Source organism: Gopherus evgoodei, chromosome 2 (genome assembly GCF_007399415.2).
Source record: "Gopherus evgoodei ecotype Sinaloan lineage chromosome 2, rGopEvg1_v1.p, whole genome shotgun sequence".
NCBI classification, from domain to species: domain Eukaryota; kingdom Metazoa; phylum Chordata; order Testudines; family Testudinidae; genus Gopherus; species Gopherus evgoodei.
In genome coordinates, this window is record NC_044323.1 from 36,782,548 (window position 1) to 36,794,610 (window position 12,063).

The following is a 12,063-nucleotide window of genomic DNA, read 5'->3' on the forward strand; positions in this document are numbered from 1 at the left end:
CAGAGAACTATCCACGATGATGCCAAGATCTTTTTCCTGACTCGTTGTAGCTAAATTAGCCCCCATCATATTCTATGTATAGTTGGGGTTATTTTTTCCAATGTGCATCACTTTACATTTATCCGCATTAAATTTCATTTGCCATTTTGTTGCCCAATCACTTAGTTTTGTGAGATCTTTTTGAAGTTCTTCACAATCTGCTTTGGTCTTAACTATCTTGAGTACTTTAGTATCATCTGAAAACTTTGCCACCTCACTGTTTACCCCTTTCTCCAGATCGTTTATGAATAAATTGAATAGGAAGAATCAAGTCTAAAATGGCTGCTCTCTAGGTACTTTCTCCACCTTTTGGAACAAAAAGGTGTCCCCAGTACATTCCAAGAACTTACTGGACATTTTGTGTTTTGCTATATTACTTTTCCAACAGATGTCTTGGTAGTTAAAGTCCTCCATTACTGCCAGTTCTTGTTTTTGTTGTTTGTTCTAGAAAAGTCTCACCTACCTCCTCTTCCTGAGTTGGCAGTCTATAATAGGCCCCTGCCATGACGTTACCCCTGGTTTTTTCCCTGCCTTTCCCCTTCAGACTAAGCCTGAAAAATCAGCTATTAGCAATTTAAAACTGGCATGGCCTTCTGAATAAGACCTCGCAGAAGAGCATTAGTGTGATACCATGGTAGTATTTTGTACATGTTAAAATGTTAGTATTTGGGGGTAAGCTGTTCATGACATCTTTAAAAGCCTGAATGAATAATCTAGTGTTAACAGTGCAGTTTTTAATTTGGATTTTTTTTTAAAAACAGGTTACCATGAAGACCAAGCAATTGAAGGAATCTGTTACACATACTCCAGGTGTGTGACCCTAAGTCCTAATCAATGCAGTTAATAACAAATTATTTATATGATGGGTTTCCAATGTATAGGCCATTTTGCAGCTTTCAGGGTGATGTTTATAGCCTTGGTTGTAGAAGCTCCATGCACCTGCTCTCAGCAGACAGCAAGGTTGATGGGCATTCTGAGGAAGTCCTCCCATTTAGTGGTGGCTGTGTAAAGGCTCTCTCTAGGGTATTATTATTCTATTTATTTGTTACAATGGTGTCCACAGTGTGCTAGTCAATTCAGATATGCAAAAAAACCCAGATAAATCCCTGCCCTGAAGAGCTTGCAGTTAGGATGACTGACAGACAAAGGCATATAGGCTTGGGGAATACAGTTCAGGACTCTTAAGAATGTATTTAACCCCATGTCAAGTTCTTCCTATTTTATTTATTGTTAAGCTTTTTATTTCTTTTTCTGGGGACGGGAAGCTATTTCAACCCTTGCCAAATTCCAATTTATTTTATTTTAACCTTTGCTTATTTCTGTGGGTTATTGTTTAATAGTTTGAGTGAGTAATCAATTTTTAAATGGTCTGGATTTACAGGTCTTGCCATAATTTAAATAATATGTGTCTACTAGATCTCAGTGAATACCAGAAAAACTTTTCATTATTTGCTCAAATTTAAAATGAACTCTTGTCTATTTTTTGTCCCCTTTTCTCTGTGTGTGCTTGAATGTTGGGGGAAAGCAGTCAAGTTTTAATCCCATACATGCTCTCAGAAAGCATATTTTAATCCACACTCACATGCCAATACTACCAAAACTTCCATATTTAAATAGGATGGATGAGGGACAGGGTTTCCTAAACCCCTCACAAGAGCCATGAGGGGGCCACTAAATTAGTCACACAAGGATCTGATGGCACCCTTTGCAGCTAGGATGGAACATACAGGCTCAGTTTCTTATGTGACTGCAACTAGATCCAAACTGCAATTGGCCAAAAAAGTTACAGTAAATAAATCTTTCCAAGAATGATGAAAGTTTACAATTTTATAAAATTCACCAATCCTGCGTATTTGTTACCTCTCCCAAAGAAGATTTGAGGAAGAAGAGGGTAGATTGAAACCGACAGATGTGGGAAGGCTAGGGCATCCAGTGGATACAGGATGAACAAAGAACAGAAATGAACCAAGGGAAACAAGACCATTTACACTAGGAGAAAATGAGGTGGGAGTGTTGGACAACAGAGAATGGGGTAAATATGAAAGACAAGGAATGAGAGGAGAGAGGATTATGAACTATAAAGGAAAGAATAATAGAAAAAAACAGAAAAATGAGAAGAGATGGCTATTATGGACTGATTTGGATATGGAAGGAGAGAAAAGGGGGATCAGCAAATTGAAGGTGGGGAGAGGAAAGACACATGCAAAGTTTAGTGATTTTTTTTATTTCAGGTGTTCGTGCTCTTTGATTATATTTCTCTTGCATTTATTCCTTAGCTCTAAGTTTGGTCAAAATAGTTGCCCAGTCCCTTCTTCTCAATCTAGTATATTAGTATAACTGGCCATTCTGAAGTATATAGTTCATAGCTGGAGAAAGCAGATAAAATGTATCAGAATTCACAAAAAATTCCATTGGATGGGGGCCTTATGCACTATATACAGGAGTGGTAACCATCTTTGATCTCTTAATGTCTATGCTGGCCTTTTGTGTTGCATATCTGATGGGAAACGCAAAGGACTAGACCCACAAAGGGATTTAGGGATTTAATAGCCATTTTAGGCACAAAAGTCCAAAATTTTTATCCTCAAAACCCCTGTTCAGCTGTTACCTAACCCTGTACACTCCTACATTCCCTGAGCACCTAATTTTCCCCCAGTAAACTCCAAGGTGCCTACATTTCTTCCAGTGAAAAGCCATCTAAGTCCTGCTGCCACTGAGCTACTCAGTGCCTAAACTCCAGGCCAGAGAGAGATTGAGAGTGACTCTGTAGCCTAGTGGTTAGCACACACTCCCTGGAGGCGAAGGTTCCAGACCCTGCTCCAATGGCTATTTAAGTAATTTATAAAAAGTGTGTAAGAGTTTTAACAGGTGAGATTGTGAGAGGCCCACTGCAGAATACCTATAGCCCAGTGGTTAGAGCAGTCATCGTGGGGGAAGACCTGGGTTCCAGTCACTGCTCCAAATTAGGCAGGGGGTATTTGAACCTGGGACTTCCACATCCTGGGTGAGTGCTCTGAGTGCTGGGCTGGAGAGCACAAGGGTGGGGTGTGGCAACACCATCATTTTTTGTGAGAAAGTGCTTACCTAACTCTAGGAGAGGGTTCACAGCCATGAACCCCAAGTGGAGATAGGTGCCTCTCACTGGCCTGGAATTAGGCGCCTGACTCCCTTTGAGCGATGGGGCTTTGGCCCCACCTCTCTGCTCAGCATTTCCTGATGGCTAACTTAGATGGCTCCCTACTCAGCTTTCTGGCTGTTAGGAATCCTGTAGTCAGGCACTTAACTTTCCCCATGCGTTGTATAGTAAGCTTGGGCACCTAATTTGGGGCTGAGGCTTCTACTGGATGGCAGGACACCTAACATTAGGCATCGTAACACTGAGTCTAAGTCCTCTTTGTGGATCTAGCCCAAAATGTATTCGGGCCCTGTGCTTTGAATGTGATGAATTTGTCATTGGAGATTACTCCAGGTAGAACGATCTTTATTTAAAAAAAAATTTTTTTTAAATCTTCTGAAATCCGGAGATTTTTGCTCTTTGCGTTTTGAAATGCTCGAATAGAGGAGAGCCTCAGAACTCGTGTAATATTTTGTTTATTCCTACACTCACTTTGACTGGCTACCAGCCCACTGAGAGAGTTATGCCACAACCCCTGCCTCTGCAGTTCTGTTAGTTTCTGGGGGACTCTGTAACCCGGTTTCTCAACCACAAGGGCTCTCCGTGCTCTGTCTCTCAGCTACAGATCACTTGTCACCACCCAGTTCCCTTTTCATTTGACTTCTGCGGGTTTTACATATAATGCTATTTCCAACAGGAATTGTTAGACTCTCTGAGCTTAAAAACTTGGCCCAGAATTCCAGAAATGCCAAAACCAACATGGATTTGCCAGACCATATAATTACGCAGCGAGAAATAGATGAGGAGGAGAAAGAGGAGGAGAACTATAATCATGACCCAGAACAGATGGTTATTCCAGCAGATCACAGAGAGACCATGACAAGCGAAACCAGATACCGCAAGCGAAGAACAGCCAAAGCATCTGAAATAACTCTAGCAACGATGAAAGAGGTGGCAGAAGATAAATGCAGGGGAAAGCGTCAGAGAGACTTTGACTACACAGAACAGGATGAATTTAGCGATGATGAGACCAGAAAAAAAGAGAGAAGCCACAATTCTGAAGAATTGTGGACTCAAAATCAACAGAAACTTCTTGAACTAGCCTTACAGCAGTACCCAAAGGGAACATCAGACCGCTGGGATAAGATAGCAAAATGCGTCCCAGGAAAAAGTAAGGTAGGGTCATTGTTTTGTATGGGATTAGACTAATAATAAACCAATATGACATCTGGGCAGGGCTTTTCCTACTGATTAGCTACCAACCTGAGGTCTTTAATCCAGCCTGTCACCGTCGGATAACTCAAAGGGCCCAACTACAAGACTGTTATCATATATATTGATACTTTATTTTTGTTTAATTTAATGTTTTGCTTTGTGTTGGAAAAATTAAGTGGAACTGCCTGCCATTTCTTTTAAAGTACCTGTCTTTACCCACAGTTAAAAACTTGAAAGGCTGGAGTAATGTAGATTGTAGTTTTCAACAATTCTATGGTCGCATTTATAATGACAAAATGTAATGACAAAATGTTTAAGTACATCAGAAGCAGGAAGCCTGCTAAACAACCAGTGGGGCCCCTTGATGATCAAAATACAAAAGGTGTGCTTAAAGACGATAAAGTCATTGCGGAGAAACTAAATGGATTCTTTGCTTCAGTCTTCACGGCTGAGGATGTTAGGGAGATTCCCAAACCTGAACTGGCTTTGTAGGTGACAGATCTGAGGAACTGTCACAGATTGAAGTGTCACTAGAGGAGGTTTTGGAATTAATTTTGATAAATGCAACATTAACAAGTCACCGGGACCAGATGGCATTCACCCAAGAGTTCTGAAAGAACTCAAATATGAAGTTGCCGAACTATTAACTAAGGTTTGTAATCTGTCCTTTAAATTGGCTTCGGTACCCAATGACTGGAAGTTAGCTAATGTAACGCCAATATTTAAAAAGGGCCCTAGAGGTGATCCCGGCAATTACAGACGAGTAAGTCTAACATCGGTACCGGGCAAATTAATCGAAACAATAGTTAAGAATAAAATTGTCAGGCACATAGAAAAACATAAACTGTTGAGCAATAGTCAACACGGTTTCTGTAAAGGGAAATCGTGTCTTACTAATCTATTAGAGTTCTTTGAAGGGGTCAACAAACGTGGACAAGGGGGATCCAGTGGACATAGTGTACTTAGATTTCCAGAAAGCTTTTGACAAGGTCCCTCACCAAAGGCTCTTACATAAATTAAGCTGTCATGGGATAAAAGGGAAGGTCCTTTCATGGATTGAGAACTGGTTAAAAGACAGGGAACAAAGGGTAGGAATTAATGGTAAATTCTCAGAATGGAGAGGGGTAACTAGTGGTGTTCCCCAAGGGTCAGTCCTAGGACCAATCCTATTCAATTTATTCATAAACGATCTAGAGAAAGGGGTAAACAGTGAGGTGGCAAAGTTTTCAGATGATACTAAAGTACTCAAGATAGTTAAGACCAAAGCAGATTGTGAAGAACTTCAAAAAGATCTCACAAAACTAAGTGATTGGGCAACAAAATGGCAAATGAAATTTAATGCGGATAAATGTAAAGTGATGCACATTGGAAAAAATAACCCCAACTATACATAGAATATGATGGGGGCTAATTTAGCTACAACGAGTCAGGAAAAAGATCTTGGCATCATCGTGGATAGTTCTCTGAAGATGTCCATGCAGTGTGCAGAGGCGGTCAAAAAAGCAACAAGATGTTAGGAATCATTAAAAAGGGGATAGAGAATAAGACTGAGAATATGTTATTGCCCTTATATAAATCCATGGTACGCCTACATCTCGAATACTGTGTACAGATGTGGTCTCCTCACCTCAAAAAAGATATTCTAGCACTAGAAGAGGTTCAGGAAAGGGCAACTAAAATGATTAGGGGTTTGGAGAGGGTCCCATATGAGGAAATATTAAAGAGGCTAGGCCTCTTCAGCTTGGAAAAGAGAAGACTAAGGGAGGATATGATCGAGGTATATAAAATCATGAGTGATGTGGAGAAAGTGGATAAGGAAAAGTTATTTCCTTATTCCCTTAATACAAGAACTAGGGGTCACCAAATTAAATTAATAGGCAGCAGGTTTAAAACAAACAAAAGGAAGTAGTTCTTCACGCAGCGCACAGTCAACTTGTGGAATTCCTTACCTGAGGATATTGTGAAGGCTAGGACTATAACAGTGGTTAAAACAGAACTGGAAAAATTCATGGCGGTGAAGTCCATAAATGGCTATTAGCCAGGATGGGTAAAGAATGGTGTCCCTAGCCTCTGTTCGTCAGAGGATGGCAGGAGAGAGATCACTTGATCATTGCCTGTTAGCTTCACTCCCTCTGGGGCACCTAGCATTGGCCACTATCGTTAGACAGATAATGGGCTAGATGGACCTTTTGTCTGACCCAGTACGGCTGTTCTTTTCTAATTTGATGACTGAATGTTTTAAAATGTGAGCAGGGCAGGTTATCAGTAGCACCTTCTGTAGTTAAGATTTGCTGAATGAACCATTAAAAGAAGTAATTCTCATGCGTGTGTCATAATGCTCAGTAACCTATTTAATATTCCAGTATACTAGAATATTTTTAGAAGTCATAATTTTTCTTTATATAAGTGATGAAGAGAGGTAAATAGTGTCCCCCAGGGGTCTGTACTGGGCTCAGTTCTATTCAACATACTCATAAATGGTCTGGAAAAAGGGGTAAACAGTGAGGTGGTAAAATTTGCAGATGATACAAACTACTCAAGATAGTTAAGTCCCAGGCAGACTGCAAAGAGTTACAAAAGGATCTCACAAAACTGGGTGACTGGGAGACAAAATGTCAGATGAAATTCAGTGTTGATAAACGCAAAGTAATGCACCCTGGAAAAAATAATCGCATCTATATTTACAAAATGATGGGGTCTACATTAGCTGTTTCCATTCGAGAAAGATTTCTTGACATCATTGTGGATAGTTCTCTGAAAACATCAGCTCAGTGTGCAGCGGCTCTCAAAAAAGCTAACAGAATGTTGGGAATCATTAAGAAAGCGATAGATAATAAGACAGAAAATATCATATTGCCTCTGTATAACTCCATGGTACGCCTACATCTTGAATGCTGCATGCAGATGTGGTCGCCCCATCTCAAAAAAGATATATTGGAATTGGAAAAGGGTTCAGAAAAGAGCAACAAAAATGATTAGGGATATGGAACAGCTGCCATATGAGGAGAGATTAATAAGACTTTTTAGCTTGAAAAAGAGATGACTAAGGGGGGATGTGATAGAGGTGTATAAAATCATGACTGGTGTGGAGAAAGTAAATAAGGAAGTGTTATTTAATTATTCCTCATAACACAAGAATTGGGGTCACCAAATGAAATTAATAGGCACAGGTTGAAAACTAACAAAAGGAAGTATTTCTTCATACAATGCACAGTCAGCCTGTGGAACTCTTTGCCAGAGGATGTTGTGAAGGCCAAGACTATAACAGGATTCAAAAGAGAACTAGATAAATTCATGGAGGGTAGGTCCATCAATGGCTATTAGCTAGGATGGGCAGGGATGGTGTCCCTAGCTTGTGTTTGCCAGAAGCTGGGAATGGGTGACAGGGAATGGATCGCTTGATGATTACCTGTTCTGTTCATTCCCTCTGGGACGCCTGGCATTGGCCATTCTTGGAAGACAGAATACTGAGCTTTGATCTGTTCTTAAATTTCCAGACAGTGAAGCAAAAGCATATGGAGAAGCTGAAATTATAAACCTACTAGATTATATAGAAGAAAAGCCCTGGGCAGAGCTAACAGAGGCAATGTGTCCATGATCAGTGACCTCTACCTTGTCACTGGTTAGATTCAGTAAGAACCCAGTATTCATGACAGTTCAATTTGCAGTGCAATCCAGTGTTGATGCCTGAAACAGCAGGATATCGTCATCTTACTTGCACCAAAAGATCAATGTTAGGGAGGAGGAAATGTGGGTGCGGTTCCAGAAACAGTCTTTTTAGATCTCAAAATTGTCTGGAGTTCACATTCTAGGATGGGTTTGCTACATGAGATTGACGGTAAGGGCTTGTCTATGTTGGAAATTTATGAAATAGATGGCCCAGAGTCTACACTTGGATAGCTCTTTTGGTAAATTTCCAAGGTAGACAAGCTCTAAGAGTGAGAAAATCATTTTTCAGACACACTGTTGACAATATTACAAAACTGTGCTACTTCCCTATTTTAATAGTTATTCTGCTAAACACTCTCAAGAACGAGACTGTCAATATAAGGCGCATTTTCTCCTATTTTTCTCTGGTCTTTAACAACATCAGTTATCTGTAATGAACTCCAAACTGAAAATTCTTTTTGTAATCCACTTTTCATTGTGTGTAGATTGCCCTTGCCTTCAGAAAGCTCAGTACATGGGTGAATATTCTTCTACAGTTTTTTAAAATAGTAAAACTACTTTTAAAACAACTTAACTGTTTTTACAAGAGAATATGTACAGTAGAAGTAATATGAAGATCTTAAATCATAGTTCATGCTTTTAAAAAGATTAAAACTGTCTTTTTTTTGTTTTTTGCAGGAAGAGTGTGTGGCAAGATACAAGTTGCTTGTTGAACTGGTACAAAAGAAGAAAATGGCTAAAAGCTGAATCTTCTGAGCAGAAGAGTTTTATTTCTATTTTTCAGAATGAGATTATATTTTAAATCTCATGTGCAGAAGTTTGCATTTTTGTACCGCAGTATTTCTGTCATGTGCCTTAGTAAATGAAAATATCAATAAATTTTATGCCATCTTGCTTCACCATTTTCGGTGTTAAAGAATTTAAATGTATTTTTGTTTTGGGGAGATATTTATAAAGACATCTTATTGCATATGTCTTGGAAATTGAGGATCTTCTTAAAGATCTACCATAGTTTTGGACAAGGCCTATTGTATAGAAGGCCTAAAGGGAATATATTCAAGGGTTAATAGAAGGCATAGTAAAAGGGGAAGTTTGTTATGCACAAGTTTTAAAGCATCTAATGGCTTAAGGGGGGAGGTGAACTTTGCAATAGGTTAAGAAATAGCTTGGCTAATAGGGGAGGGAGTTTTACCAAGAAACAGGTTGCTGACACTCCTGGGGTCACGTCTTGCTGACCATCTGGAAGGGGGTGGGGACGTTCCGAGAAACTGACCCTGTGGCAAGCCCAAATTTGGAAATGGTCTAAACTGCCTGATTCATGCGTGTTGGAAGTCAGTCAAAAAGGGTAAAAAGGATGGCCGGATAGATCCATCGGGGCAATCAGTCGGTGAACTGGCTGTCAAGGGACGAAGGTACTAGGGGACACATCCCCACCATGTGAGATCTGCTGGCACTGGAATCCTAAGACTAGCTGGAGCCACTGTTTGCCCAGTCTTAGCAATTGGACTGTCCCTGAGGGGGGATGAGATTCTGAGTTGCAGTACTCTGCTTGAAAATCCTTACCTGACACATCCCCACCATGGGAGATCAGGAATAGGTGGATCAACAGGGCTGTGATCTCGGGCCTCATCTCGGGCCAACGGGAGAAAAGGGGGTGGGAAATCTGAACCCTCTGAACGACTAGCCGTAGGGCAGCGGGAATCAGAGGAATTAAGAGGACTTGCCAAAAAAAGGGCCTGATCAGGTTTTAGAGCTTTCAAGTGGGGCCTTGGAGAAGTCGGGCTTGAACAGGTGAAGGAGTGACCAGCCGGAACTCCCCAAATTCACCAGGTAAAAGTCGGGGGCGTATTCAGGGAGTGGGCTGCTGTGCTGCTTGAAACTAAGCTCAAGAAATAAAGGGGGATTTTTCTAGCGATAGAATTACCGTGCCTTAAAATTATAGCATGCTTGTAAGTGTTTATGTGTAATTGTCAGTGTTTAATAAAACTATTACCTGATTTAACCATATCAGGACTGGTTTGCTCTTCTATCCGAATCTCCCTAAACTAGGGTAAGGAGGAGGCTGACCCTGCCGGTCCAAGGTTAAAGTTCAGGAATATAATCAGGTCAGCCTTAAAAAGAGGTCGACGTTTATTGCATGATGACTTCAGTATGAATGAATGTGCAGTATATAAAGGGTAAGAGGTCTAACCTTTAAGGAGGCAAAAGAAATGTTAGCGGCTCTGAAAATTTAAACATGAGATTGTTGAAAAAATCTTTTAAGATTTTTTTTTATAGACACACTACACATATGCATGTATATCTGCATATGTATATACAATGTGTGTACATTTAATGAATGTCCACATACTATTTAAAAATGTGTACATTTGTTATATATTTGAAAGCTATGAACTTCACATGTATTCATATGTCTATTATGCCTGCTATATAATTGCTCTTTCAAATATCTTACATGAGAATATACAGCAGGGGTTCTCAGACTGGGAGTCGGGACCCCTCAGGGGGTTGCAAGGTTATTACATGGCGGGTCGCGAGCTGTCAGCCTCCACCCCAAACCCTGCTTTGCAGCCAGCATTTATAATGGTATTAAATATATTAAAAAGTGTTTTTTAATTTATAAGCGGGGGTCACCCTCAGTGGCTTGCTATGTGAAAGGGGTCACCAGTACAAAAGTTTGAGAACCACTGATATACAGTGATATTAAGTAGTGCTATTTTTTTAGCTGTATTTTAATTAAGGTTTTTAAGAGGATTTTTTTTAAATGAGAGACTGCTAACATATACCAATGTTTCATATCATTCAAATTTTCAATTACAGAATTCAATTTAAATATAACATGCATATCCCCACCATTATTTTAATTTTTCAAGTTGTGCTCCTACATTTTTTATTTTTGCTGCTTTGTTTTTACAGCTGAACAACTGTATTTAGTTACTGTTCATCACTTGCTGCTCCAGTGTTTTTCACAACTTTGGAAAAGCTACAAGAAGATTTAAACAGAGCAATAAGTGTCTGAAAGTCATTAAAAATTACACCAATAAATTGGAGAGGTGAAATATACTGTACTCTTGTGCAAGAGCACGGAGGACTACAGCATCTTTCAGAATTACTCACACTCAAATTTAATATAAATAATAAACTCTGATATGGTTTACAGGCCTTTTTTTCCCCCCTCTAGGAATGCTAGGCACCTACAACTCAAAGCTGAAATCAATGGAAGTTGGCGCTCAGGACTAGAGCGGATCAGAAATTTTCCAGTGGAACAGTTTTTCATCAGAAAGTGCTGATTCACTGAAAGAGAAACATATTGCAGAAATATGTCACTATTGACAAAATTTCATTTGGGGAAAGAATAAAGGGGAAAAAAGCATTTCAGTAGGGTCAACCTGTTCTGTTTTGACATTTTCAGAACGAAACATTTCAGGTTTTTGTATTAACATTTATTTCTTTATACTATATACTATATTTTTTTAAATAAGAATGTCAAAACTGAAACAATGTTTTGGTTGACCCACAACATGCATGGGGAATTTTGAATTTTTTTGGTCCAATTTCAGAAAAAGTTTTGAAATTGCAGAAACTTTCATGAAATGGAAAATCTGGTTCCTGCCCAACTCTGAAAATTATATCATCTATATTTATATGATAAAATTGAGTTACTTTTTACACAATTATTTTCCAAATAAAAATTCTAAGCTGCAAATCTTACCTTCATAACTCCAAAAGTTAACTTAGCAGTTGGCATGCATCATATCCAACTGTTCAATTATTCAGCACACTTTCAGAGCCAGAATAGTACTACATATCCAGTATGTCCTTTTCAGTCAGAACTTCATTTGTGGGCCAACTTTCTTCATTTCAGTAAGGACTAAGACCCAGATTCTTAGAGATGCTTATCTCATGATTTCAATGGAAATTAGGCACCTAAAGACCTTTGAGAATCTGAATTAAATTTCCAGTAGATGTAAAGTTTAAGCATGAACCATTTTTTTTAGTTACTTGACCACAGTATTTAATATTAA

General features: G+C 39.3%; 1 protein-coding gene across 1 annotated transcript in view; it reads left to right on the plus strand.

Moving 5' to 3' along the window:
* DNAJC1 (DnaJ heat shock protein family (Hsp40) member C1) overlaps nt 1–10,045 on the plus strand; it is a 205,760-nt gene extending 195,715 nt beyond the window's left edge. Inside the window, exons 10-12 of the mRNA XM_030550390.1 lie at nt 801–849; nt 3,852–4,330; nt 8,717–10,045. Coding sequence (XP_030406250.1) covers nt 801–849; nt 3,852–4,330; nt 8,717–8,785 — 597 coding nt within the window. The 3' untranslated portion in view covers nt 8,786–10,045. The remainder of the gene's footprint in view (nt 1–800; nt 850–3,851; nt 4,331–8,716) is intronic.
* The last annotated feature ends 2,018 nt before the right edge of the window (nt 10,046–12,063 follow it).